At 59.6% G+C, this 25,460-nt stretch overlaps 1 protein-coding gene across 8 annotated transcripts in view; it reads left to right on the top strand.

The window, feature by feature from the left end:
- The window catches only part of FBRSL1 (fibrosin like 1), a 41,456-nt gene extending 16,776 nt beyond the window's left edge, over positions 1 to 24,680 (top strand). Inside the window, exons 3-18 of one of the 8 annotated variants that reach the window (XM_075533819.1) lie at positions 258 to 293; positions 7,830 to 7,859; positions 13,699 to 13,744; positions 14,268 to 14,625; positions 14,715 to 14,956; positions 15,783 to 15,997; positions 16,583 to 16,633; positions 16,749 to 16,844; positions 17,074 to 17,142; positions 17,284 to 17,313; positions 17,474 to 17,545; positions 17,651 to 17,783; positions 21,539 to 21,616; positions 21,811 to 21,885; positions 22,065 to 22,260; positions 23,055 to 24,680. In XM_075533819.1, coding sequence (XP_075389934.1) covers positions 258 to 293; positions 7,830 to 7,859; positions 13,699 to 13,744; positions 14,268 to 14,625; positions 14,715 to 14,956; positions 15,783 to 15,997; positions 16,583 to 16,633; positions 16,749 to 16,844; positions 17,074 to 17,142; positions 17,284 to 17,313; positions 17,474 to 17,545; positions 17,651 to 17,783; positions 21,539 to 21,616; positions 21,811 to 21,885; positions 22,065 to 22,260; positions 23,055 to 23,733 — 2,406 coding nt within the window. In that variant the 3' untranslated portion in view covers positions 23,734 to 24,680. Of the gene's footprint in view, positions 1 to 257; positions 294 to 7,829; positions 7,860 to 13,698; positions 13,745 to 14,267; positions 14,626 to 14,714; positions 14,957 to 15,555; positions 15,720 to 15,782; positions 15,998 to 16,582; positions 16,634 to 16,748; positions 16,845 to 17,073; positions 17,143 to 17,283; positions 17,314 to 17,473; positions 17,546 to 17,650; positions 17,784 to 21,538; positions 21,617 to 21,810; positions 21,886 to 22,064; positions 22,261 to 23,054 lie in introns of all 8 variants that reach the window. The other 7 variants (XM_075533817.1, XM_075533816.1, XM_075533815.1 and 4 more) reach the window with 7 other exon arrangements.
- The last annotated feature ends 780 nt before the right edge of the window (positions 24,681 to 25,460 follow it).

The following is a 25,460-nucleotide window of genomic DNA, read 5'->3' as shown; positions in this document are numbered from 1 at the left end:
CGGTAGGATGGGGCCCCAGAGCTGAGGCCTCCAGAGACGCTGGTCAGGCAGGTTCCTCCTGGGACCCCCAGTCTGTCTCTGGACAAGCCATTGAGGCTCCAGGAGGGGTGTTGGGACCATCAGAGCCACATTGCCCAATGAGGGTTCTGGGCAAGTGGCAGGGCTGTTCTCACGGGATGGTGTACCAGGGGAGGGGCAGAGTGCATGCACAGGCCAGTGCTGGCCCGGTCTTGACTCCCCTGCCCTTCCTCCCACAGAGCTCGGCCCAGGCGGTCTCGGGAAAAGGCTATTCGGTAAGTGTCCCTTCCCTCCTGGTGCTTCGGTTAAAGCTGTCCCATGGGAGAGCACTCTGCCCACCCCTCAAATACTCCATCTTCTCAGAACCCCTTGGGCCAGACCTCGGGGCCACTGTTGGCTCTTCCCTTCACCTGGGTGTGGCTCTCCCCAACTCTGCCATCCTGGGCGGCTAGTCACCAGCCCTAGCACGTGGACCCCATAGCCCCACATGTGTAACCCCCTCTGGAACATCCACTGGGCACCGCATGGATAGCACAGGCTCCTGCCAGGGAGTGGACATTCTGGGCAAGGGGACAGACAGGCCAGATGTGTTTCAGGACACCCTGCAGAACCTGACGGGGTTAGCGGCTTGAGATGAGGGTGCACCCAGGCCCGTCCCCTCAGCAGATGAGCAACATCCCAGCTGGCCGCTGTCTCCACACCCCAGGTTGGGTGTGAGGATTGGGTTCTAGAGCAGGACCCGTGTGTGAGGGTGACACAGTGTCTGGGGGTGTCTATGGCCCCATGCTTTGAATCTATGGCCCCCCTGGGAAGCCCATCCCAGGGGAGGGGGGACTCCTCTGATGGACAGTGGCCCTGTGACTGAGGCCCCGACTGGGGCAGCCAAGGCTCCTGGCTTTCAGCACCCACGGTCCAGTCCATCCTTGGAGGTCCTCCCTCCACCCAACCTCAGCGCGTGTTTGCAGAGAAAGAGCCTTCAGTGGCATGCTTCTTCTGGGGTCTGAGCCACAGGTGGCAGCAGGGAGGGGCTGGGCTGCGGGCCTGCCATGCACACGGGCATGAAGTGGGCAGATGTGGGGTCAGGCTGTGGGTCTGAATGGAACTGCTGCCGTGGGCACCTGTGGTCTTGTGGGCACATCCGCGTACATGTCTGGGTACCCATGTGTGCAACCCCTCCATTTGTACGATCCAGGCCTGTGTACAGACGGTGCCCCCATGACAGGGACCCCACAAGCCCTTGTCACTCCACCTGGGTTCACTGAACGGACTTCGCGGCACCTTAATTTTACAAGGATCCATTCTTAACACATTCCCAAGCACTGCTTTCACCCACACAGCCTCACCAGCACACCCGCGGAGGCCTGCTAGTTAGTGAGGCACCATCGTCCCCTGGTCATCGTAGCCAGGGAGCAGGGCCAAGCTTCCGCTGTCAGGGAGCCAGAGTCTGCCAAGCCCCAGCCCCACCCCCCGAGTGAGTGTGCTGGAGGAGGTCCTTGTGCCCAGCAGCTGTGCCCAAACTGGTTCAAAGTTGGCTAGAAGGTTCAGGACGCCCTGCCAGGGCCTAGCGGGGTTAGCAGCGTGAGATGAGGGTGCATGCATGGCCGTTCCCTCAGCAGCTGAGCCATGTCCCAGCTGACCACTGTCTCGACACCCCAGGTTGGGCGTGAGGTGTGGGTCCCAGAGCAAGGCCCATGTGTGAGGGCGAGACAGTGTCTGGGGGTGTCTGTGGCCCCACACTTTGACTCAATGGCCCCCCTCCTGAGAAGTCCATGCGCTAGGACTAGATCCTGGTAAAATTAAGGCGCCGGTAAGTCCTGACTGTGAACCCATGTAGAGTGCTAACTGCTCGTGGGGCCCCTGTCACGGGGCCAACTGTACAGCAGGTGAGCATGCTCTCCACCATCTGGCCCACGCTGCCATCATTGTCAGCATCTGCACACCCGACTGCCCCAGGTCTCCAGACTTCATCTGGGTCCTGCCAGCACTGGGAGGGAGGGGATGTGAGAGAAGGGGGAGGGGGAGGGGAGTTGGGGAGAGCAGGGACGAAGTCTCAAGGAACATGGGAGTCGTGACAGGAGGGAGGTCTCTAGACCTCTTCCCGGTGCCCTGTGTCATCCCCACACCGCCCCATGCCCTGGCAGCTCCTGGGCCTATAGGGGTCATGTACCCCCACTAGCAGGGGAAGACTCGGCCTCAGTGCCTGCTCGGCACCGGCCCCCCTCCCTGGCCACTTTTTATGAGGCAGGTTTATGACATTCATGGTCCTGTTCACGGGACCCCACGGAGCGGCCATAATTTGTACAGAAGCAATAAACCCGCCATTACTCTCCCCAGAGCCACATAGACATCCTCCTCCAACCTTAGAGAGGGAGGCTCATGGGGATGGCAAAGCATGGGCCCAGCCTAGCTTCTACCTTGCAACCAATAATGCCGCCTCTGAAGTGTCCATGTGTCCTTCTGTCCATATATCCGTCCATCTCTCTGTCAGTCTCTCAACCCATCCATTCCTCTCTCCATCTATCCATCCATCAGTCACTGTTTGCAACAGCTTGTCTGCCCATCCTTTAGTGTAGCCCTGTTTTTTCACCCACCCATTGTCTGACCAGCCACCCATCCACCTATCACCCACCCATCAGTCACTCCCTCCATCCATCCATCTGGCCAGCAGTGCCCAGCACCCCTCCCAGAAGTCCTCTCCGGGTTCCGTGGGGGTGGCCCCAGGCCCCCTAGCTGTGTCCATCCTTCATGGTGTATATACTTCCTCACCACTAGGTGGGCATTTTCAAGGTTGCCAGAGGCCTGCCCAGGACCCAGGCTCTGGGATGGGTGGGGTAAGAAGGAGTCGACTTTGAGGCTGGAGGGGTCCACAGTGCTTGGTCTCAAACAGAGGCAAAGAGATGCCTGGGAAAAGACCCCTTGATGGATGGATATCTGAGGCCAGGATAAGGGTGGGTAAGGCAGGCAGCTGAGGGGCACAACTCCAGGGACAGGCCACAGAGAGCAAGACACCCACGAGGGGTCTGGACTAAGGGATAACAGACTCCTGGCAGGACCCCCTTCAGCAGGAGGCCAGGATCAGGCTGCCAGGGAGGGTGGGCACCGGAGGGCCAGGTTACTCCTGCTTTTGGGGTCTTCCCAGAGTGGCCTGGGCACCTACCTCCTGCCAGAGTTCCTGCCTGTACCCCAGGGAACCCCCAGCTAGCTGCGGCCTATAGTGTTTAAGGTGTCTCCTGTGCCCCAGCAGCCAGAGTTGGGAACCCTGGTGTCTGAGGAGGGGTATTCCTTCCCCTGGGCAGCCCAGTAGAGGAGACCCAGCTAGGGCTTCTGACCAAGGGCCCCAGACAGCAGTATTGGGAGGGTACACTGAGGGCCTGGATCCCCTAATGGCCAGCACCAGAGGAAGGGACAGGCAGGACTGGACGGGCCTTGGGGATACATGTTGAGACCCTGGCCCCTTGCCAAGCTGCCTGAAGAATGTGGAATTCAATTATGCAGACGGGCAAGGCCACTGTGGCACAGGAGGTTAGAAATTACTGTTAACACCGCTTCTGGTTAAGACTTCTGTGTCGATAAATAATTCATGAGGCAGTTAGCACTCGGAGGCTGACAACAGGGGAATAGATGAAGGTCGGCGAGCAGCCGCAGCTCACTGCACAGCGGCATAGCCTCCGGCATCCTTGCAAGGGCCTGCCACACCGGCCACGGCTGCAGACATCCACCTCGCCCCGAGAGGAGAGCCCATGAGCAGATGAACAAGTAGGTGTGGTGTGTCAGATGGTGCAGAACGCAGGACACACTTGGGGCCGGGGATAGGTGGGGGGTGGAGAGCAATGGCGTCATGGTGTGGCTGGTACAACGGGCGGAGTGAGGAGCAGCAGGCTCGGAACCCTAGTGGGGCAGTGACTGTCCCTGTGGTGATCACTGGTTCATGTAGGGAAGATGCCTGGGGACATCTAAGCACCCACTCCCTACTGTGAGGCCAGATCCACATTCACGCTCTCTCTCGTTCATTCACCTACTCGTTCATTCTCACCCACTGACTCACTTATTCATTTCTTTTAATTCTCCCTCTCATTCATCTCTCATTCACTCACTCGTTCATCTTTCATTTTTCACCCACTTGCTTGTTCGTTCATTCATTCAGTCATCTACTCGTTCGTTCATTCATGAACCCTCCCGCTCATTCTCATTCATTCACCCTTCCCCCTCACTCATTTATCCGTTCACCAATCTGTTCACTCACTCATTCTCTCCCCTATTCTTTCACTGATTCTCTCACTCATCCACACATTCACTACCGAGCTCATTCTCACTCATTTACTACTTCCCACCCATTCAGGCCCTGACTACCGACTCCAGTTCACGCATTAACCTCCCTGGTGGACTAATTATGTCAGTAATTTTGTTCATTGAAGGGCGGAGGGATAAATGGCTCGGCGAACCTCACCTTTCTTGTCTCTTGCTCTTTGATCATCGGACCAGTGTGCTGCTGCCTTGTTTGTTCTGTGCCTCAATTTGCAAGCTACACTACCTGTGGGACACCTAACCTGTGGACTGTGTCGCTGTAATTTTGAGGTTCCTTAAGGGACTTCTCTGCAGTGTAATCCCGAGTGTGGCTCGGGGCCACCGCTTCTGACAGTGACCATTGACCCCGAGCCTCACTCGGGATCACCGCCAGGGAGGTTAACTCTCCTTGACTGGCTCACCCGCCGTCCGTTGCCCGCAGCGCTTCCCCTCTGGCCCCGTCTGCCCGAGTGCGGGCTGTCTCCAGGCTGCCCACTGAAGAACCAGGGCTCTGTTAGTGTGGGACTGAGGAGATTTTCATGTGACCAGAGGCCAGTAAACAAATTCGCAACTAACTCAAGAAGCCACATGCAGCTGAACAGCAACTGAATGAACACGGGGACAGGGTGGGCACTAGGTCCCCTGGACAACGTGCAAGTAGATGTGGCCATGAGATGCAGGAGCAGGCCTGCGGGGCCAGGCCTGGGTCTGAGCAGCCAGCCTGGTGGGGCTTCACTTTGTCTTTAGGCCATCTCAGGGATATGAGGGGTGGCTTTTCTCCAGGTTGAGTTCTGCCCTCACTGCGCCCCCCCCCCCCCCCGTGCAAGGGCTGACCCCTTGTAAGGCCAGCTGGAGGTCCCCAGGTGGTGACCATGTAGCACGCTGCTGCAGGGCGCAACTTGGGCAGCCTGCCCGTGGCTTAGGGGCCCCAGAGCTTGGGCTGTGTGCAGGGTCTCGGAGGCTGCAGTGATGTAATTGTTCATTAACTGGGCGCTTAGTGCTTCGTTTGCTTTAAAGCCTGTTCGTTCATAAAAAGTGAATGAGCTGAGTAGACAGGAGCTGTACTCTCAGGACCCACATTCCTGGTTACTGTTCACATGCACCAGACTGGAGTGTGACGCTGCTGCCCTCCCGGCCAATGGAGAGTCTCAAGTGCTGCCGGGCCCCACCCACACCTGAGAGTCCAACTCCGTGGCAGAGGGACACCCTGCGCCTCGGGTCCAGCTGGCACGTGTGTGGCCTGAGCTTTAGGTTCTTTTATCGCCATTGCTACCGGGTTCCTTGGGGCTGCTCAGGGGAGCTGAGAAGGTAGGGCTAGCCAAGACCACCTTCCCCCACCAGAGTCCCCTGGACAGTGCTCAGAACACGGTCACCTATCGGCCCTGTGCCCTGGAGTGGAGGCAGAGCAAGGTCACCAGCACTCCCAGGCCACACACCCCTCTGTCTCTGTTGCTGATCTAGCCTGGCCCCACCCCTCCCCACCTGGCAGCCCTGGACCAGGCAGCACCCCTCCTTGCTGGCATGCTTCATGCCTACCTTGTCTGACAGAGAGGAAGCCCTCCTCGCTGTGCTGTGAAGTGGTCATTAGCATTCACAAGGCTGACAGCCTGGAGATGGGAGGCCACTGCTGGTGGGGCTGATAGTGGTGCTGGCCTGCCTTGTCTCCCAGCCCTAGCCCAGCGGGAGCCACTGGCTTCTGGAAGCGGGGGAAGGACTGAGCTCTGGGTCGGGGGTTACATAGCCCCCACCTATAGTGCTGGTGGGCACACAGGCTCGGCCAGTGGGTGGCACGGACAAATGCAGACACACCCTGTGCCCGCTGAGTCACCACCATGAATCTGAACAGGACTCCTAAGGATTCCACCCTAAATCCATCTGCAGGACATAACGAGGGGCTGAGGGTGCCAGCCCCAGCCTCCTCCTCACTGCTGGAGCAGCCCCTCACCCAGCTGGGTGCTGCCAGAGATCATGGGTGCTGTAGTGTCCTGGGTCTCCCCCAAGCTCAGGGCTCCGACATACACACACACACCCGTCTCTGACAGCATAATGGGAATTGTGCCATTTCCAGCTCACTGGCGCTGCGACGCTAATTAAGTGCACCCAGCCAGCTATTTCTGTGCCAGCTGCTTCTTCAGAGGGGACCCTGCCTGACCCCTGGGCCCTCTACCAGGCTCAGGATTCCTGGCCCTTCCCCCAACCACATTGCTAGCTTCCTGCTTACTCACAAGGTCCCCACTGTCCTCAAGCCAGGCCTCAGCTTCCCGTCACCCTGACTTACACCAGTAGTGCGGCATGTTCCCTCCCTGTCCTCCTTTCTGTGCAGCCCACCAAGCATGCTCCCCACCCTCCCCTCTGTGGGCCTCAGCACACTGCCCCAGTGGCCCTCTCTCCCTGCCAGCCTGTGCCCTGTCCATGGGTGTTCCCTGCAACCAGAGGGCCAGCCCTAAGGCAGGGCTGCACGGAATTTCTGAGACCCCTGGAGCCGCTCATGGAGACCCAAAAGTGGGGATCTGGGATTGGCTGGTGGATGGCCGGAGGAGACCATGTCTGTCCCCCCTGTCACCAAGTCGGAAGTCTCTGGGGTCTGGCCCTATCATGTGTGACAGGCCTGGTGTGAGCCTGGCCTGGGCATGTCCCCTCCACCCTGCAGGCCCTAGACTGCCATCAAGTCAGTGCTTCGGGGTGTGTATCATGCAGGTGCCCGCACATCATGGTTGTGAACATCACAGCCAACCATCAGGGCACACACGAGGGAGCCCTGTCAATGGTTTATCAGGTCAGCCAGCTCATGGAACCAGCCACCCCACCCGAGTCCTGGCAGCTCCGCTCAGTGTGTCATTCCTGCACTCAGTGTGAACAGTCCCTGCTAGGGAGGGATGCTGCTGCTTCTCCGGGGGGTGGGGTAGGGGTGTAGCTGGGATTTCGCCAGCAGGCTTTTCCGTGTCCTCTGCTCACTGGCAGCAGGAGAGGGGGTTGTTTCCCCAACTCTCACAATCTTCCAGTAGCTAGCTGAGCCACCAGTTTCCCCATGGGCCCAGAGCACACCGGCCAGACTGACACTCCAGGGGTCCCAGGCCCAGACCCTCATAGGTGCTGTGTGGGACCAGAAGAGTCTGAGACAGACGGGTGTGCCCCCCTCCCCCGCTGCTCTGTCCTTGGCATGTCACACCCAGGTGACTGGGATGAAGTGGAAGGGTCCGTGTCTCGCTCTTGCCCGGGCCCATGTCCACTCTCCAGGGGCCAACCATCTGCTCCCTCCACCCTAGGCTACAGGCCCTCCCTCTGCCCACACCCGAGGGCACACCTGCTTGAGATCTGAGTGTTCCTGCTTGCTCTCAGCATCGCCAGGCTGTCCCACAGACAGACCCTGGGAAGGGGGTTGGAGGTTCACCCCCAGGCATCCTTTCTCCAGGATGCCCCTCCACCCGTGTCCAGGCCCCAGGCCCCAAGTCAGGGGATGGGAGCCCATGGGGTGGGAGGTGGCAGGTATGTAGTGACACTGACTTTCTTTCTCTCTCTGCCCCCAGTGTGACAGCGAGAGTGACGTGGATGACAAGGTAAGCACCCCTCCTTGGATTCCCACCCATCCTGCGGGCGCCCATTGTGGGTCTTCCTGGCTTGCCATCCATCTTGGTGGGCACTGGCCTAGGAGCCACCACAGAGAGCTGGCTCTTCCCACTTCCTCCAGAGCGGGGTGGTGTTAGTGGTGGTGGTGGTGGTTGCCAGCTCTTAACCAGCCCTGCCACATAGCACTTGCTATGAGGACAGGAGGACACAGGCAGATTGCGGGGGGCGGGGGGGGGGGGCAGGGAGATCCTTGTGGCAAGTTGTGACCTGGCACAGTCGGGGAAGATAAGCCCTAGTGCGTACAGCTCACCACTGTGGATGTTTTCAGATCAGTCTCCCAGTGGGCAGGGAGTGGTTCTGGCTGCAACCAGCCTGTGCTGACTCCAGGGCTCTGGACGCTAGAGGCTTTTGGACACAGGCAGGGGGAAACCTTGGAGCATGGAAGGGTTGAAAGCAGGGCAAGTATCCTGAAGCAGAGCACCAGAAGGGAAGGGCGCCTTCTTTAACTATGTGGGCGGGGCTGACAAGCTGTGGGATCCTGCTGTGGGAGGGGCTTCAGTGTGGGAGAGGCTGACTTGGGGGCAGATCTGAGGAGATGCCCCTCCCAGCCTGTAGCAGCCCTTGCTCTGAGGTGTGAAGAGGCTTCTTGGGTTGGGCGCTGACTAGAGGCTTCATCTGCCCTGATCTGATCATGGAACAAACAGAGCAGGAGTGGGGGACAGCTGGCCCACAGCAGGACCCCTCCTGCAGGGCTGGCCCCGGGGAATGGGGTTGGGGCACCACCAAGGGTGCTGTGTGTGGCAGAGGACACAGCTGGGCAGGCAGGGCCCAATCAGAGCCCTCACCTCTTCCCCCTGGCAGGCCTGGCACTGTAGGCCCCCAAGCATCATCTGTACTTTCTGCCAGGGCCACTCTTTGTGGGTGGAAGCCACGCCCAGCGTGAGGTGCTTCCCATGGGGATGTACTGGACAGGGTACTGCACATGGGGGAAAGACCAGCTGTGGCCTAGGACTGTGGCATATGGGGACCACTTTTAGACTGTCTGGCCAGGAAGCTGTCAAGCCCTGCTGACCTCTCTGCCTGGACACTTGAGAGGCCTGAGTGTGGATAGCTACAGGGGGATAGGGTGGTGACCCCATCCTGAGGGGCAGCCCTGGGTCATAACAACACATGTACACTGAGTCTGGCATGCAACCTATACACATCTGTACACAGACTTCAGAGTGCTTACATCCACATCAAGCACATGCTTCAACATATGCTTCTCCATAGACATACTTCTTTATACACACACGTATGTTCACATGCCTAGGTGCTCAGGGCCTTCAGGCAAACATTGCACATGCTATACACACACTTATGTCCACACATAAGAGGGTCCTCTGGGCTGTCAGATATTTGCTCATCTGCACATACATGCTCACATATACACGCTCAGATAGTCCTACATGCACATGCTCACACACGCTTGTATGCTCATGTGCTCACAAACACAGCCACACAAAGGAAAGGCCCTCGTGGCCATTAGGCACACAGCCATACCCATATACACATGCACATCACATGCTTTTACATGCATGTTCACACACACATGCATGAGTGAGGGTGTGTGGGGCTGTCAGGCACACACTGCACACATGCTCACCCACATCACAGGTCTACAGGGTCACCTGGAACACATCCATGCCTTTTCTCACAGGCTCGCGCACCCCCTCACTGGTGCACACACATGCACACTCCCATGTACGCACACACCAGTGTGTGCAGCACTACCACCTCGGAGGCTGAACTGAAGACATGCTCACACTCAGCAATTAACTCATGGAGGGGGGGGCACCCTCCTTTCTGGAACCTCGAGTTGCACGAGAAGCTCCAGGGAGTCCCAGAGTCCAGGGACAGCAGGGCACAGCAGCCCCACAGCATCACAGGTCCGGGGGCCTTCTTGGGGTCTGGCAACAGCACTCCCTGTCCCCTCCCAGGTGCTGTACGCCCTTTTCATAAGGACTCCCTCCCTTCCTTGGGTGTTGGTTGAGGTTCCTGAAGTCCTTAGCCCCATTCGATGACTGCAGGTGATGAGGACCCTGCTCTAGCTGCTTTCTCCAGGGGCTGAGGTCGTAGCATCAGGTGTCCGGGTGCAATCACCAGGTGCGGCTGGCCTGGCTTGTGCTTCTTTGGAGCCTTGGTCTGGGGAACCCCTGATGCACCCATGCCCCCTCCCGCTCTAGCCACCTGCTCCTAGCCCAACCTCCTGAGGGGTCCAGCATGCATGCATTAACCACCATGTGCCTGGAAATACCAGGGCTCTACATGGGGCAGGGTTTGCAGATGCAGTTCTGGGGCCCCAGGATGTTGCGGTAGATGCAAGGCCCCACTGAGGACCCACGAGATGCTGCCTCACCACCACCACTCCCACCCCCCTGCCATAAGAGGGACCGATAGTTTTACAATGTGGATTGTTGAGAGCCACCATTCAGCTCCTAAACAGATTACAGACTGGGCTTAATATCCAGCCCTCCCCATGGCCACAGGCATTTCTCCCCCTGCACGTAAACCCACTCCATTTCCTTTTAGATTGCTAACCTCATTAAACCTTCATAGCACAGCTATTTCCCTTCCTAAACAGAATTAAACACAGGCTGGCCCCAGGCTTTCTGAGTCTTGTTGCCCCCAGCCAGACGGGCAGCCAGGTTCAAGTTTGTAGCTTTGTTTTTTCATGCCCACCACTACCCAGCCTCAGACTAACTACACCAGCCTCACAGCCAGGCCCTCAGACTGGGCCTTGCTGCCCCTGATGTCTTTCCCACCCCACGACCTGGAAGCACCTGGGGGCTCTGAGGGCCTTGAGAATAAAAAGCTCAGGCAAACCAAGTGCCTGGAGCACAGAGCTCCCTGCTGCATTTCCAGGGTCCTGCGGGTCCCGGTCACAGAGCATGTGCCAGCACAGTGCTGGCTACCTGGTCCTCCTGTCTTCAGGGGACACTGCGGAGAGAAGGTTTAGCCAGTAAAGGTAAACACCCACTCCAGCTGCTTCCTCTCTCTCCCCATGCCCTGACTTGCTCTGTGTCCCTGTACAATGGAAGGGGTCAGGACTGGTCCCCTTCAGCCTCAGTGGCCTCACTATCAGAAAAAGGCAGCTGCCCACGCTCCCTCAATATCCCTGCTGCACCCTAAACTCCTGGACCACTGGGTTTACCAGGCAGGTGCCTCAGGCGCATCTTCTTCACACTTGGCCTTAGGTGTGTGGCACACCTAGGGCCTGCGTTTCACTGGCAGGGGAGGCTTAGAACTGGTCTTAACTGCCCCCAACAGCTTCCCCTGAGAGGTAGTGACATTGCTGCTCTGTGACTCCGTCTTCGCATCTGTACGGTGGATGTTGAGACCGAATGGGTCCAGCCTTACCGCTCTCATCCCCGCCCACAGGCTCGGATCCTTGAAGGCCCTTGAACCCGGGCCCTGGCCCGCTGGGCGGATCCGCGCCTCGGGGCTGGATTAGTCGGGTCTGCCTGTGCCCCGCCTCCGCCCCGCCCCTCCCCTCCTGTCTGCCGCGGCTGCCGGCCCGCCCGCCCCAGCCCCGCGCCCGGGCGCCCCAAGACCGAGCCCCCCCACCCCCGAGCCCGCGCGGCCCGCGAGCCTTCATCGGCCTAGGCTGGATGCACGCCGGGAGGGTCCGGTCGCCACAACCAGCGGGGCGGGGTGGGCTGGGCCCTGCGTTCCGTCTCCCACGTCCATGTCGCCCGAGTTGGAGGGGCGCTCGCCTACAGAGCGCGACAGACCAGGGCGCCCGGGGCCCGCGCGGTGAGTGCGGGCTCGGCCAGGGCAACGGCACTGGGGACCGCAGGTCCCTCCGGACGCGCGTCGTCCAGGACCTGGGTGCCCGGGAACCCTGTGAGGTTCTGCGGAGCGCTCCCAGGGCGCACGTGGCACGCTGGCGGGCGGGCGGGGCGAGCGCACTGAGAGCTGCCTGGGCCTGGGTGCTGTAATGGGCAGCAGCGGTGCCGGGCGCTGTGGGTGGGCGCTTTGTCTGCGCGGGACCAGGTCCCAGAGGCCCGCTCACCTGCCCGGAGTCGGGCCTCTTTGTCTGAGGCGGGGCCCAACCGACGGAGGCCTTGGCGCGTATCTGGGCCAGGGCTGCCCGGAGTCCGGGCCTCGCAGACAAAGCGCGGCCGTGACCTCCCTCTGCCCGGGTCGCCCTCGCACCTGACGGCCTCCCTGCGGACACGCCAGGGCTGCAGCCCGCCGCCCAGACCTTCAGCTCCGGCCTCCCACAAGGGCGCTGTACCCGGAATGGAGACCGTTGTGCGCGCACTGTCACGTCCCCACAGTTCCCGTGGATATGCCGGGAAGTAATGAGCGGACCCCGGCCGCCTCTCTGGGCTGACACCTGGGGAATCCCCGGAAGTCCCCAGGACGCCCACCCTGAGAGGGAACCATGCGGGGCGCAGTCTTAGCAGGCACGTCGCATGCCGTGCAGGGGAAGGGGCTGGGGACCTGCCCCCTGAAACTGGGTGCCGCTCCTGCAAGTGGCTGCCGCGCCTTCGAGGGCGTGGCACCCAGCACTGAGCCTTGAAAGACTGCTAGGTGGGGCCCGAGACCTGCGCACCCGCCCGGCCCACCCACACTTCCCCCGAGGCCCCCTGTGGGCGCGCCGACCGGGAGGCTGCGCCGGGCTTGAAGGGCCGGGAAGCGCTCTGTCCCCCTAACAACCTTCGCTAGTTGTTGACTCCGGCTATTTTTCCCGCGTTCTATGGCGCCGCCTGGTGGCCGTGGGAAGCCAGTGCGCATGTCGGGATTGGAACTGAACTAGAACGCACCTGTTTGGCTTTCCTTGAGGTAGTTGAAGTCGATTCCCTCCACTTGGCTACAGGTGGGGCAGGTAGCAACAAAAAGTCATCCTCCTGCCTGTTGAACAAGGTAGCCTGCAGGTGAGAGCTCCGTGTGCCCCGACGGACCATCTTCCCTGCTTGCCGGGTCCCCCTGCTGCACCAGAATTTGGAAGCCAGGTGGTTAGCGTCTGAGAGGTGTGGAGCATGCCAGGAGGGCCATGTACTGTCTTCAGAACGGAGCTCTTCTGATGGGATTGTTATGCTGTCATGTGAGGTGCCAGGTGCTAAGCGTTCTCTGCTGACCCTGAGGCTCACACCCACCAGCATTCTCTGCTGCCCTTCAGGGTTGCTATGAGCCAGAAGCCCCTGGTGGCAGTTTGGCTTTTGTTTCTTTTTAATCAGTGGGTCAAGGAACCCTGGTGGCATGCTGGGATAAGCGCTGGTGGACTGTTAACTGCATGGTTGGCCGTTTAAACCTACCAGCTGCTTCATGGGAGATAAATGAGACGGTCAGCTCCCATAAAGATGATGTGCTTTGGAGACCCCATGGGGCAGTTTTCCCTGGCCCTCCAAGGTTGCTGTGGCTAGGGATCGCCTCCATAGTGGGTTGGGTTTATTTCAAGTGTACCCCCATCAAATCAGTGTGACTCCATCAAATGCACAGCCATGTGGTACCCAACACCGCCAGCAAGACACATGTGCCTCCCACACAGGGCTTCCTCCCTGAAACTACCGACGCCTTCCTAGCGCTGTAGAATGTTCTAGAACTTCACACATACACAAACTGGCTGTCAGCACTTGTGCTCAGGTTCCATGGTGCAGATGCACACACTGCCCAGAGAGCCCTGGGCAGTCCCTCCCTGGTCCCCTCACGGAGAGCCTCAGCTGGGGGAGAAAGTTCCCCACGGTGCCCTGCCATCTTGCCTACCTGCCTGCCTGCAAGTGTGGTGGCTGTCAGCAGTAAGCAACTCTCGCCCTCTCATTGCCTGCCTTTTCTCTCTCCCAGGCCTCCGTGGGCTCTGAGAAGCTCTTCGCCCCAGCAACTGACAGAGGTACGCAGTTTCCTAGGTCTTGGGGACAGCTAGCCCTGTGGGTGGCCAGAGGGGGTTGCGTGGGTCCTCTGCCTGAGTGCCCAAGGTGCACTGGTGGGAGTGGCCAGGCGCTCTGGAAAGGTGTGCTCTGAACCAGGTCCCTCGGATGCCCCTGGGAAGTGTGCTACTGCCCTCTCTCAGTGGGGGTCTGAATCCTCGGGAGAGTCAGAGTGCCGCTGCTTGGTACCAAGTTGGCAGCTATGCCCCCTGGTGCTGCCAGCATGCTAGCCATCTCCTGGGTGCCCCTGCCCTCCGAGTGGGCAAAGCTGGGACTCACTGGGGTCAGGATGGCTATGGCCCAGTGCTTGCTGAGACTGAGGTGGAGGTCCCAACGCGATGCCCCACTGGAAGAGCTGTGTGGACAGAGTGAGACCTGAGGGCACTGGATATTTGAATCCCGGGGGTGCTGGTGGGCAGGGTGAAGGGAGCTCACCCTGACTCTGGCCTGTGAAGGTGGGACTCACCACCTCTCTCCCCACCCCAGGCCCGTCGCATGGGGAGAAGTTGGAGGCCAAGACTGTGATGGTGCCCAGGGTCTCGGGGCTGGAGCGAAGCCGTGAACTGAGCACCGAGACAGCCTTTTTACCTTCTGTGCCCAGCCCCACGGCTGCTCCTGCGGCCACCACCATTGCTACTGCGCCTCCAACGGGGCCCCCACCAGGCACACGGGCCAGCCCCCTGGTGAAGAAGGAGGCCCCTGCCCTGCCCCGCCACACCCCACAGCCTCTGCTGCCACCCACACATACCCAGTCCCGGGCCCTGCCCCCCACACATGTGCCTCTCTCCCTGGGCACCTTCCCGGGCCCTGGCCAGCTCTCACACAGCAGCCTGCACAGCCTCAGGTAGGGCTGGCCTTCAGGGGAAGGTGGGGGGTTGAGGGGAGCAGGAGGAGGGTGGTTCTCCAACCCTGCATGACCCAACCCACCCCCAGCAGGAGCAGCAGTGCAGCCGGTGGCCCTGGCCTCAGCCTCCCGAAGAACATGGCCCTGTCGCCCCACAGGACGGGCCCCATGCTGGCCCTGCCCAGCCCCAACCTGTCTACCTCGCACTTGGCGCTGAGGGCCCAGGCCCAGCACCAGCAGCCCCTGGCAGCAATGTTCGCTGCCCCCCCGACACTGCCTCCTCCCCCAGCGCTCCCCACCAATAGCCTGGTCCTCCCTGGGCACCCGGCAGGTAGGTGCCAAGCCGTCCACTCATAGCCCCATGGCTTTCTGCCTGCCCCCTCCGGACAGGGAGGGAGGGCGGGTCAGGGCTGCCCAGCTCAGCCCCTCCGAGGGGCTCCCAGCCACGGGCTGTGCTGAGACCATTCCCCTCCCAAACACCTGTGTGCATACTTGTGCCCACACAGAGCAGCAGGTGCACACAAAGACAGGCCTGCACATATATGTGTGCACAGGCACAAACACATGCTCACAGTGCTCAGGTACCACATGCACATTCACACATCTACGAGAGGGTTTTAAAAGGCTACAGGAAATATAATTAAGCGATAATGGCATTTTTCACAAACTTTTTGAGGCCCCTCAGGTACACTCATATGCACGTGTACACACATCTACAGTACACACAGTGTACACACGTGCATCCACCCAGATACCCATGCACACACGTGTACATAGACGTGGGTACGCCTGGCGCCTCCCTGTCCTTGCCCCACTTCCTGTGTCCAGCACATGGTCCCACCTGCCAGGGACCCGTTGCAGTGGCCCTGGTGTTGCAGGGCTGCACAGGGCCAGGGCAGGGGAGCTGACGGTCTTCTCTCTCGCCTCCAGATGCCAGCCTGTCGAACTCCCTCAGCCCACCAACCATGTACTGCCAGCCTCCCTCGGGGATTCTGATTGGTACTTGGTCACAGGCCCCTCTCTTCCCTCCACCCCTGAGTGCACAGCTGGCAGGCAGCCACTACGGCGGGGCCCACCCAGACCGGCAGTGCCAGGTGACTACCGCCTTGTCCTGGAGCCCGTGGCCGACGTGCCTCTCTGTCTCTCTTCTCTCCTAGATCGCGAGCTGCTCAGGCAGGAGCTGAACACGCGCTTTCTGGTCCAGAGCTCAGCACGGCCCGGGGCCCCCCTGGGCCCAGGGGCACCGCTGCGGGCGGAGTTCCACCAGCACCAACACACACACCAGCACACACACCAGCACCAACACTCATTCGCCCCCTTCCCACCAGGGCTGCCCCCGACGCCGCTCATGCCTCCCGCCGCACCCCTGCCGGTGCGTAGGGAGCGGGCGCAGAGGGCGGGGGGCGCGGGCGCTGCGCACTTGCACGCATACACCCATCACAGACGGGCTGTGGTCTCACACCTTTGCTGGGCGGCACCATGGGGGGGAGGGCTGCCCCTTTCCCCGTCCCCCCTGGGGTCATGCTGTGAGGTCCTTGTCCTCACACCCCATAGGATGGGTGCTGGGGCCACATGGGCCCAGGTGGGCCCAGAGGGACTTGAGGACACAGGACACACCCTGTCAGGGTCCCTGATCTCAGGGTACTCCCTGGAGCCCCAGCCCCCTCCAGGTGTCATCAGGTGGCAGCAAGGTCTGGCCCTCGAAGTAGCAGCTAGTCTCCTCTGACTGCTGACCTTCCACAGTCTGGCCAATCATTTGACTGTTGTCCACACTGCCCAGTCCTGTCCCTCCGGGGACAGCAGTGGGAGGGGTTGCTTCCTGGCTGCTGACCTGGGGATGGGGATGGGGCAGGACCGAGGCCGTCTACCACCCCACTCCAAGGGGCCTGCCTGTGGCCCAGCTGGTGTGGGGGGCTGGCCCCGTGGGGTTGTCTCACTCTGTTTTCTTTCCCTCCAGTTTGACAAGTATGCCCCCAAGCTGGACAGCCCCTACTTCCGACATTCCAATGTGAGTGTGCGTGCCCCTCAGGGTGTCCAGGCAGCACTGGGTGCAGGGCCTGACAGGGTGGGCAGGTGGAAGGGTCTGTGGGGTCGTTCAGCCACTCTCGTGCTCCTCTCTGCAGTTCTTCCCATCCTACCTTCCGACTGCCCCAGGGATGCCCGCCCTGCTGCCGCACCCCAGCCCCTTTGGGTCCCTGCAGGGTGCCTTCCAGCCTAAGGTACCAGTGGGTGGGCACTGGGGAGGCGGGGAAGGAGGTGGGTATAGGCACTCAGCCCTGACCCTGTGGGTCTCCCCAACCTGCAGCTCCCTACTCTGACATGCAGGGCCAAGGCCAGGTGTGGTAGGGAAGTCCCTCCCCACCTGGAAGGAGATCCTGCACAAAGAGGCAGGACTGGGGTGGGGGGGTGTCCCACAGGAACAAGGTGGTCACAGCCCCTCTCTCACAGACATCCAGTCCCATTGAGGTGGCAGGCCGGGCCAGTGCTGTCCACGCTTTCCTGCAGAAGGGCCCCTCGGTAGGTGCAGCCTCGCCAGATGACCGCACTTGCTTGTTGGGGCTGATGGTCGGGGGTGGAGGGCAATATCACGCTCCATCCTCCTGGGGCTTGGCCCCCTGGTGGGTGGGTGGGGTGTAAAGTCCCTCTTGCCCTCCACAGGTGCCAGGCCATTGTCGAGCAGTAGCCAGGGTAAGTGTGCCTTCACTGGTGAGTGTGTCTGCACGTGGAAAGCTGTCTCTGGGAGGAAGGGGTGAGGGGCGTCCTGGGGAGGAACCCGAGGCATGTCTGGCAGGTGGGGGTGGGGGTGGGGGTGGAGGTGAAATGGAGCCTGACTCTGGCTGTCCCACAGAAGCCTGGGAAGTGGTGTGCCGTCCACGTGCAGATTGCCTGGCAGATCCATCACCATCAGCAGAAGTTAAAGGTGGGCCAGGCTGTGCAGGGGTGTGGGAGAGGGGCCTGAGAGAGGAGGCTGCCTGCCCCGAGAACCGAGTTCTCAGACACTACCGCCCCACCCCCTGCCTCTCAGCAGATGCAGCTGGACCCTCACAAGCCAGAGATGGGTGCCAAGCTGGACCTGTTCAGTAGGCCCCCGGCCCCAGGTCTGTTTGCCGGACTCCACTGCCCACAGAACCTGGCTCGGCCCCTCTTCTCCAGCACTGGTGAGGCCCAGAGGGCAGCTGGTCCTGAGCTGACCAGGGTGGCCCAGTCACCGCCCCCCATCTTCCCCCCACTTTTCCTGACCCACTTGGCCCCAGGAGGGAGTCTGCTGGCCTCCTGGCTCTCACATGCCAGTCCCTCCCCTTGTGGGCTTCCCTGTTGTGCTCCCTCTGAGGTCAGCAGGGAGGCCTGAGGGGCTGGGCCCCACGGACAGCACAGGGAGGGGATGGGCTTCTAGGCACTGAATTCCCTCGGTGACGAGGAGACCTGAGGTCCCCAGGGAAGCTCCTTGGAGAGGCAGCACCTTGGCCCCGTCACCCCGAGGAAGGAAGTCACATTTGAAGCACGAGCCATCTTGGGCAATGGCTCCTCTCAGCAGTCTAACCTCGAGACGCCACCTGGGCCTGCTGCGGGCACACTTCTGAGCTCCGAGTCTAGCCTAGTCCTGCCTGAAAGCACCCACATGGGATTGGTTGTGGCCTATGAGGGCAGGACCTCATCCCTTCATGCGGGGACCCACAGCATGGGGCATCTGCTCAGCCATAGGTTCGCAGCCCTCTGTGTCCATGCCACACTTTCTCTGCCTTGGGCACCTGCTGTTCTGTCCAGGACCACCTCTGCCTGAGCCCCTGGTCCCCTGGACACACATGGGCCCTGTGTTACCGACTGCAGGCCACACGGCGCCCCTTCTTTACAACCGGGCCAGCACGGCTACCACTGTGGGCCTTTACTGAGGCCGTTAAGGGGAATGAATCCCTGTGTTTGTGGTTTTCTTTCTTTCTTTTTTTTTAAACATTTTATTAGGGGCTCATACAACTCATCACAATCCATACATATACATACATTAATTGTATAAAGCACATCTGTACATTCTTTGCCCTAATCGTTTTTTTTTATTTTTACATTTTATTAGGGACTCATACAACTCTTAACCACAATGCATACATATACATTACATCAATTGTATAAAGCACATCTGCACATTCCCTGCCCCAATCATTCTCAAAGCATTTGCTCTCCACTTAAGCCCTTTGCATCAGGTCCTCTTTTTTTTCCCCCCTCCTTCCCCTCTCCCCCCTCCCTCATGTGCCCTTGGTAATTTATACATCATTATTTTGTCATATCTTGCCCTATCCGGAGTCTCCCTTTCCCCCCTTCTCTGCCATCCATCTCCCAGGGAGGAGGTCACATGTGGATCCTTGTAATCAGTTCCCCCTTTCCAGCCCACTCACCCTCCACTCTCCCAGCATCGCCCCTCACACCCCTGGTCCTGAAGGTATTGTCCACCTTGGATTCCCTGTGCCTCCAGCCCCCATATGCACCAGTGTACAACCTCTGCCCTATCCAGTCCTGCAAGGGAGAATTCGGATCATGGTAGTTGGAGGAAGCATCCAGGATCTGGGGGAAAGCTGTGTTCTTCAAGGGTACTACATCGCACCCTGACTGACCCATCTCCTCTCCTAAACCCCTCTATGAGGGGATCTCCAGTGGCCAACAAATGGGCCTTGGGTTTCCACTCTGCACTTCCTCCTTCATTCATTATGGTGTGTGTGTATACATATATATATATGTATATATACACCATATATATTTAAAAAAGAATATATATATATATATATTTTTTGCATGATGCCTTATACCTGGTACCTTGGCACCTCGTGATCGCACAAGGCTGGTATGCTTCTTCCACGTGGGCTTTATTTCTTCTGAGCTAGATGGCCGCTTGTTCACCTTCAAGCCTTTAAGACCCCAGACACTATCTCTTTCGATAGCTGGGCATCATCAGCTTTCTTTGCCACATTTGCTTATGCACCTGTTTGTCTTCAGCGATCATATCATGGAGGTGTGCAGCCAATGATATGATTTTTTGTTCTTTGATGCCTGATAACTGATCCCTTTGGGACCACGTGATCACACAGGCTGGTGTGTTCTTCCATGTGGGCTTTGTTACTTCTGAGCTAGATGGCCGCTTGTTTATCTTCAAGCCTTTAAGACCCCAGTCACTATCTCTTTTGATAGCCGGGCACCATCAGCTTTCTTCACCACATTTACTTGTTTGTGGTTTTCTTTCTAACCACCTGCATGGTACGTCCCCTCCCCTTCATCTGTTCCTTGGTAGAATGACTCTTAGATGTTTTGTGCTGCTTGTTCGTGTTGTGACTGCAGTCTGTAACTACGGTTGCTAAGAGCTTTTGCCAGAGAGCAGAAATGCATGCTGACGTATCCATGTGTGCAGTGTGTATTCATAGGATAGGAGAGCTGAGAATCTTGCTAAGTTCTTCTCAGGCAGATAGTTCTTCATGGACTCCTTTGCATCTCCTACATAGAGTCACACGTGCAATGATGCTGCTGTGTGTCTTCCTCGAGAGGCCGCGACCCTGTCACACAGTTCCTCGGGCTGTGGTGATCCCCCAACCATAACATTATTTTCACTGCTACTTCCTCACTGTCATTGTGCTACTGTTGTGAATCGGGCGACTCCTGTGAAAGGGTCATTTGACCCCTAAAGGGGTCGTGACCCACAGGTTGAGAGCTGCTGATAAACCAAACAACTTTGGCTCCTCCTCATAGCTTGCTGGCTACCAGTACAGTGACCACAGGGCCTTACGGTTGGTCCTGCTCTTAAAGGGTGACTTCCCCGTGATGATAGCTGTTCCCACTCCCACTGGCTGCTGAGCGCCCACGCAGGCTTTCCCTGCATCGGTTGTGTTCATTGCATCGATTTTCTCTCTTCACTCGGTAAATTGACTTCTTGCTCTTCCTGGAGGCGCTTGTTGGCCATGGTTTCCTGCCTGCCGCTGTCGTCTGCCCCCCTCCCTATCTGATTCAGGAGTTGCCCATCTCCTGTGCCTGGAGGCCTTGTTCTTCTGGTGGAGCCCCCCCTGCTCTGAGAGCTGAGGCGAGACTCCAGCAGAAGCCCTTGCGTGGGGTCTTAGTTTCTGACTGGAAATTGAGCCCCACCATGAGTTCACTTGCAGATCTGAAGGTGGCTGAGAGCCAGTGTCAGGGCAGTAGTTGTGGTGTTTTAACAGATTGTCTGGGAGCGAGCTTTTATATCTACAGCAGGTGGGACTGTTTCAGCCGGAAACTAGTGGGTGCAGAGAGAGAGTTAGAAGCTCTGGGCGTGTTCAACCGCTGGCAGTGGGGCCAGGAGGGGTTGTGGAAAATGTCACTGTCCCAGGATGAAGCTGGAGTGACAGACGAGAGGTCGGTCCACGGAGACCTGACAGCCACTCTGTCTTCCCTCCACCACTACTTTCCAGGGCTGGTCCCCACCTCCACCCCCATCCCCTCATAAACAACTGCTCTTTGGCCCCATAGGGGCTCTGAGGCGGCAGCCCTGGGGGACATTGGTGGGCTTGCCCTGCAGTCTGGGACCCCTCAACGGATGGGGATCAGGTGCCATCTTCAGCTCACATGACACCTGTGCCTTCAAGACAGAAAAATCCATCCCACGTGGGGTCCTAAGGCGATGGAATCATCTGGCTCAGAGGACAAGAATAGCGCCCTCAAGGCAGTGTCTCTGGCTGTGCCTTGGCCATCTGTCCCCCCCACCCCCCGGGGGCAACCAGGGAGGGGAGCCCCTCCCTAGCAGCTTGTTGTAGGTAAAAAGTCACGAGCCTCACCCCAGAGTATGGGAGGGAGTGGTAAACTGGGGTGCCTCATCCCCCTGCAAGAACTACTAAGACCTTCTTAGTTGCCAACAGGACCCCTGGGTCTAAGGCCCTGGTCAGCAGCTACCCCCTCTTTCTACCAGGTGTCCTACACCCTGCCACCAGCCCATTCGGACCCTCTGCCCATCACAGTAGCTTCCTGCCCACCAGTCACCTAGCAGGTAGGTGCCCAGTCCCCTGCTACTCAGACCAGCTTCCTCAGCCAGCCTGAGCTAGGCATGGGAGACCTTGAGCCCAGGGCACTCCATCGTGCCTCGGTAGCACCAGGCCAAGTAAGTCCCTGGAGTGGGGGTAGGTAGGGCTTGCAGGGTCCTGCAAAGCCAACAGATTCTGAGCCCCTATCCTTACCTCACAGACTCTCTCAGCAGATCAAGCACCTTTGCCAGCCTGGGGAGTGCTGCTTTCGGGGGCCTGGGCGGCCACACACTGAGTAAGCCCCCCTCCCATGGCTCTACCCTTGTGGCCCTCCAAATATGACCCCTGGCACTGTTGGCCTCGTGTAGATGGGCAGGCAGACCCCTCTTCTCCCTGCCAGCCCAGACTTCCCAGGATGTGGCAGGTCAGCGGCCTGAGGGGGCCGCCTCACACCCTGCCTGGCTTCCCCTGCAGCCCCCAGCAGCATCTTTGCACACAAGGAGAGCCCAGCACTGCACGGCCTGCCCAGCGCCCACGAGGCCTGGAGCCAGCTGCACCGCACGCCACCCACCTTCCCCATGCTGCCCCCATGGCCCAAGCCCCTGGATATGGAGCGTGTCTCCACCCTGACCAGTCACCACCAGGAGCTGGACAAGGGCAGAGAAGATCGGTGAGTGAGTGAGTGGCAGGGCAGGAGGAAGGGGTGCCACCGGAAGACGCGGTGCATCACGTTCAGGGCCCCGGCCTCAGGTGGCTGCTGGACGCAGGTGGGAAGGGGTGTGAGCTGGCCGGGGTGGGGCTGGAGCAGCACGCTGTGCACTCTGAGGGTCTGACCCTGGCAGACAGATGACGATGAACTGAGGGGTTTTACATCCCGGAGCTAGCTGGCTGGCTGTGGACATGACTCTGTCAACAACCTAGGGAAACAGGAAACACAGCCTGGCTTCCCACCCCTTCCAAGCCCAGGCTGCGATCCCTATCAGCTCTTCCCTGTTCCCAGACTTGAGGAAGGAGGGGCACAGGTAGCACCAGGTGGCCCCCTAAGCACTGGACTTGCAGGGGTGCAGGCCTTACTCTGGTCACTGGAGGGCGATGTCTGTTTACTTTCTAGCGGCAGAGCCGTGGTCAGGTGTGGGGGTAAAGGGGTGCTGTGATGGGGGTGGTACTCTGTGGAGAGACCTCATTCCCATAAGCTTAGGTTGTACCCCCTGCAACAGGGAGGTGGATGAGAGGGGACCCTACAGGTGTGGGACCAGACTCCTGACGTCCAGAGCAGACGACATGGTCAGGGCTGCTCCGCAGGGCCAGAGGTGGCACTGGTTTGGGTGCCCTCCGTCCTGTAAGAGCTAATCAGACATCACCCACCCGACCCGAGAGCCATCGCCCGAGGGTGGGGGGTAGCAGACCTTCGGCCTCCCAAGTGACGGCCCCCCAAGTGACTGTCGCCTTGCCACCCCCACCCAGGGACATGCCGGACAAGGCGCGACTGCTGAGCAGAGCTTCGCCGGCTGCACCGCTGGGCCACCCAGTCAGCAGCCTCCTGCTCCTCCGGGCCGGCAGCCTGGGTGGACCCGGGGTCCCGGGTGAGAGAGAAGCGACGGAGCCCCGGGTCAAGGAGAGCCGCTCTCCTGCCCAGGAGGACTGCCCCAAGGCTCTGGCGCGTCCACAGTCGCCCTACAGCAAAGCGGCCCTGGGGGACAGCCTGCGCCTGGCCGGCCTGCTGGGCCGCCAGCCCGAGCCCGCTGCAGCCACGCCGCCCCAGGCCGCGGTGAAAGTCAAGGAGGAGCGGCGCGAGGAGGTGGACGCGCCCGTGCTGGGGCCCCTGGCCGGCCGCGAGCGCACAGGCTTCCCGTGGGAGCCGCGCCGGGCCTGCCCCGCCGTGCCTGAGCCCGCCGAGCGCGCCTACCGCGACCGGGAACCGCACGACTACAGTCCCGAGCGCCGGCGGACCGCGCGCCACCCGTCTCCGCACCTGGCTGCCCACCTTCCGCCCGGCGGCCCCGCGCTCGACCACTGCCCGCGCCTGCTGCCCGCCGCGCTCGGCGCCCCCCCGCCCCCGGGGGCAACGCCCCCCGCCGCCCCCCGCCGGACTACGCCCCTGGGCCCTGGCGAGGCGCACCCCCCGGAGGTGGAGGCGCGGTAGGGGCGGGCCTGGCGGGCCCACAGCACTGCCGGCACCTTTCCCACTGAAGCACAGGCCCGCAGCCCGGGGTTGGCCGGGCGCTGAGAAGAGGCGGGCGTTGCAACGGAAAAGAATTCGACTTTGTACGTTTTTTCCCAAAGGCGAAACGCGTTTTTAATGGATTTGTAATTTTTTTAATTTTGTGCTCTTTAGATCTTTTAAAGAAACGGGGGGAAAAGCGTTTGCTTTTTCGTTTTTAGTTCAATTTGCCGTTTTACCGCCTCAGATCTCTGCCTAGAACCCAACGGTTCTTTGATCCTATTTATAGAGAAATAAATGGTCACTTAGCCCAGAGCACTGTGCGGCCCAACCTGGCCCTCCGGGACTTGGAAAAAAAGCTACAGAAACACGTATATGGAAATCATTAATGATAATGTACAGAACATTTGGTTTTGCCTTATTCTATTATGCAGAGTGTAAGTTTTTTTGTAAGAAAAAAGTGTAAATAGTCTGCTAATATAAAGACGTGTTATTAAATTCTTAATCTTGGTAGACTTTACAAACCTGGTGTGTAGAAAACTCTGGCTCTGTGTGGCACGCTCACAAAGCAAGCCACACTTGCGCTCTGTGAGCAATGCTCCGAGGCTGCAGGGCACAGGCTCCCCAGTGCGAGCTCCGAGGGTGGTCTGCGGCTGTGGGGGCGGCTTGCACTCAGGAGCTTGCCACAGTGCCTTGGCTGGGACAGAGCAAAAGGGGGCAGGACAGGAGACACCGAGGGTGGCTCAAGGCCTCTAGACCGGCCAGCTCTGCACCTTCCACGGCTGCTCCTGTTCCATTTCTGGGTGTGCCCCCGCCATCTGTCACATCTCCACGTACCTCTGCTGTCACGGTGTCCACAGCAGGTGTCTCTGCTGGGCGTCTGAGCCTTTCAGAGCTGTCACTTGCAGCCCCTGGCTCTGACCATTCATGCATCCTCAGCCCCCTCCACCTGAAACAGTCTGTTCCTGTGTCCATCATAGAGGGAAATACAACCTTGATTGTGGATGGAGTCTTGTGTTTGGTGTGCCACTAGCAATGAGAGCGGACACACACACACACCACCCCCCCACCCCCGGTCATCCTTGTCAGGAGCCTCCTAGACCTGCTGCTTCCCACACCTCCTTTCACCCAGATTGGAAGACTGCCAGCTCCTGCCCCGGGCCTTTTGACACCTGCTCCTCTGTCTCCTGATACACCGTCCTTCCCAGCCTCAGTGGTAGCTCCTGGGCCATGGGATCTCACTTGTCCCAGAGTCCTGCCCTTCCCAAGTGACGTCACAGCCCCTTCCCCAGTCGCCTGCCCTCACCCCACCCCTAGGGTACTGTTTGCTTACGTCAAGCCCTTCAGGTGAGTCTTCATGCCAGCTGTCACAGCACTATGAACCCCAACCTAGCAGAGCTGAGACTGGAGGATACAGGGAGGTGGGGTAACGCAGACAAAAGAGGACAAGGGTGCTGTCCTTGACGGCTCTGGTGTTCGGTGGTGGTACCCCGGAGCCCCTGGCCTTGGTCGTTCTGGGGGCGCGTCCCTGTGGCAGTGTTGGGGCCAGCAGTCTCCTACCAGGTATTCTTCCCTGCTGAGCCTGAGGGGAGGCTGTTACCACGCTGACTGCTACCCTGGGCCCTCTGAGGATGTGACCTGCACGCTGTGAGGTCTCCTGGTAGCTGAACCCTTTCCACACTGAGCTCTTTCCTGAGAAGAGAATTCAG

The sequence above is a fragment of the Tenrec ecaudatus genome, chromosome 16, assembly GCF_050624435.1.
Source record: "Tenrec ecaudatus isolate mTenEca1 chromosome 16, mTenEca1.hap1, whole genome shotgun sequence".
NCBI classification, from domain to species: Eukaryota; Metazoa; Chordata; class Mammalia; order Afrosoricida; family Tenrecidae; genus Tenrec; species Tenrec ecaudatus.
The sequence above is the reverse complement of the archived record's forward strand: the minus strand, read 5'-3'. Positions and strand labels throughout refer to the sequence as shown.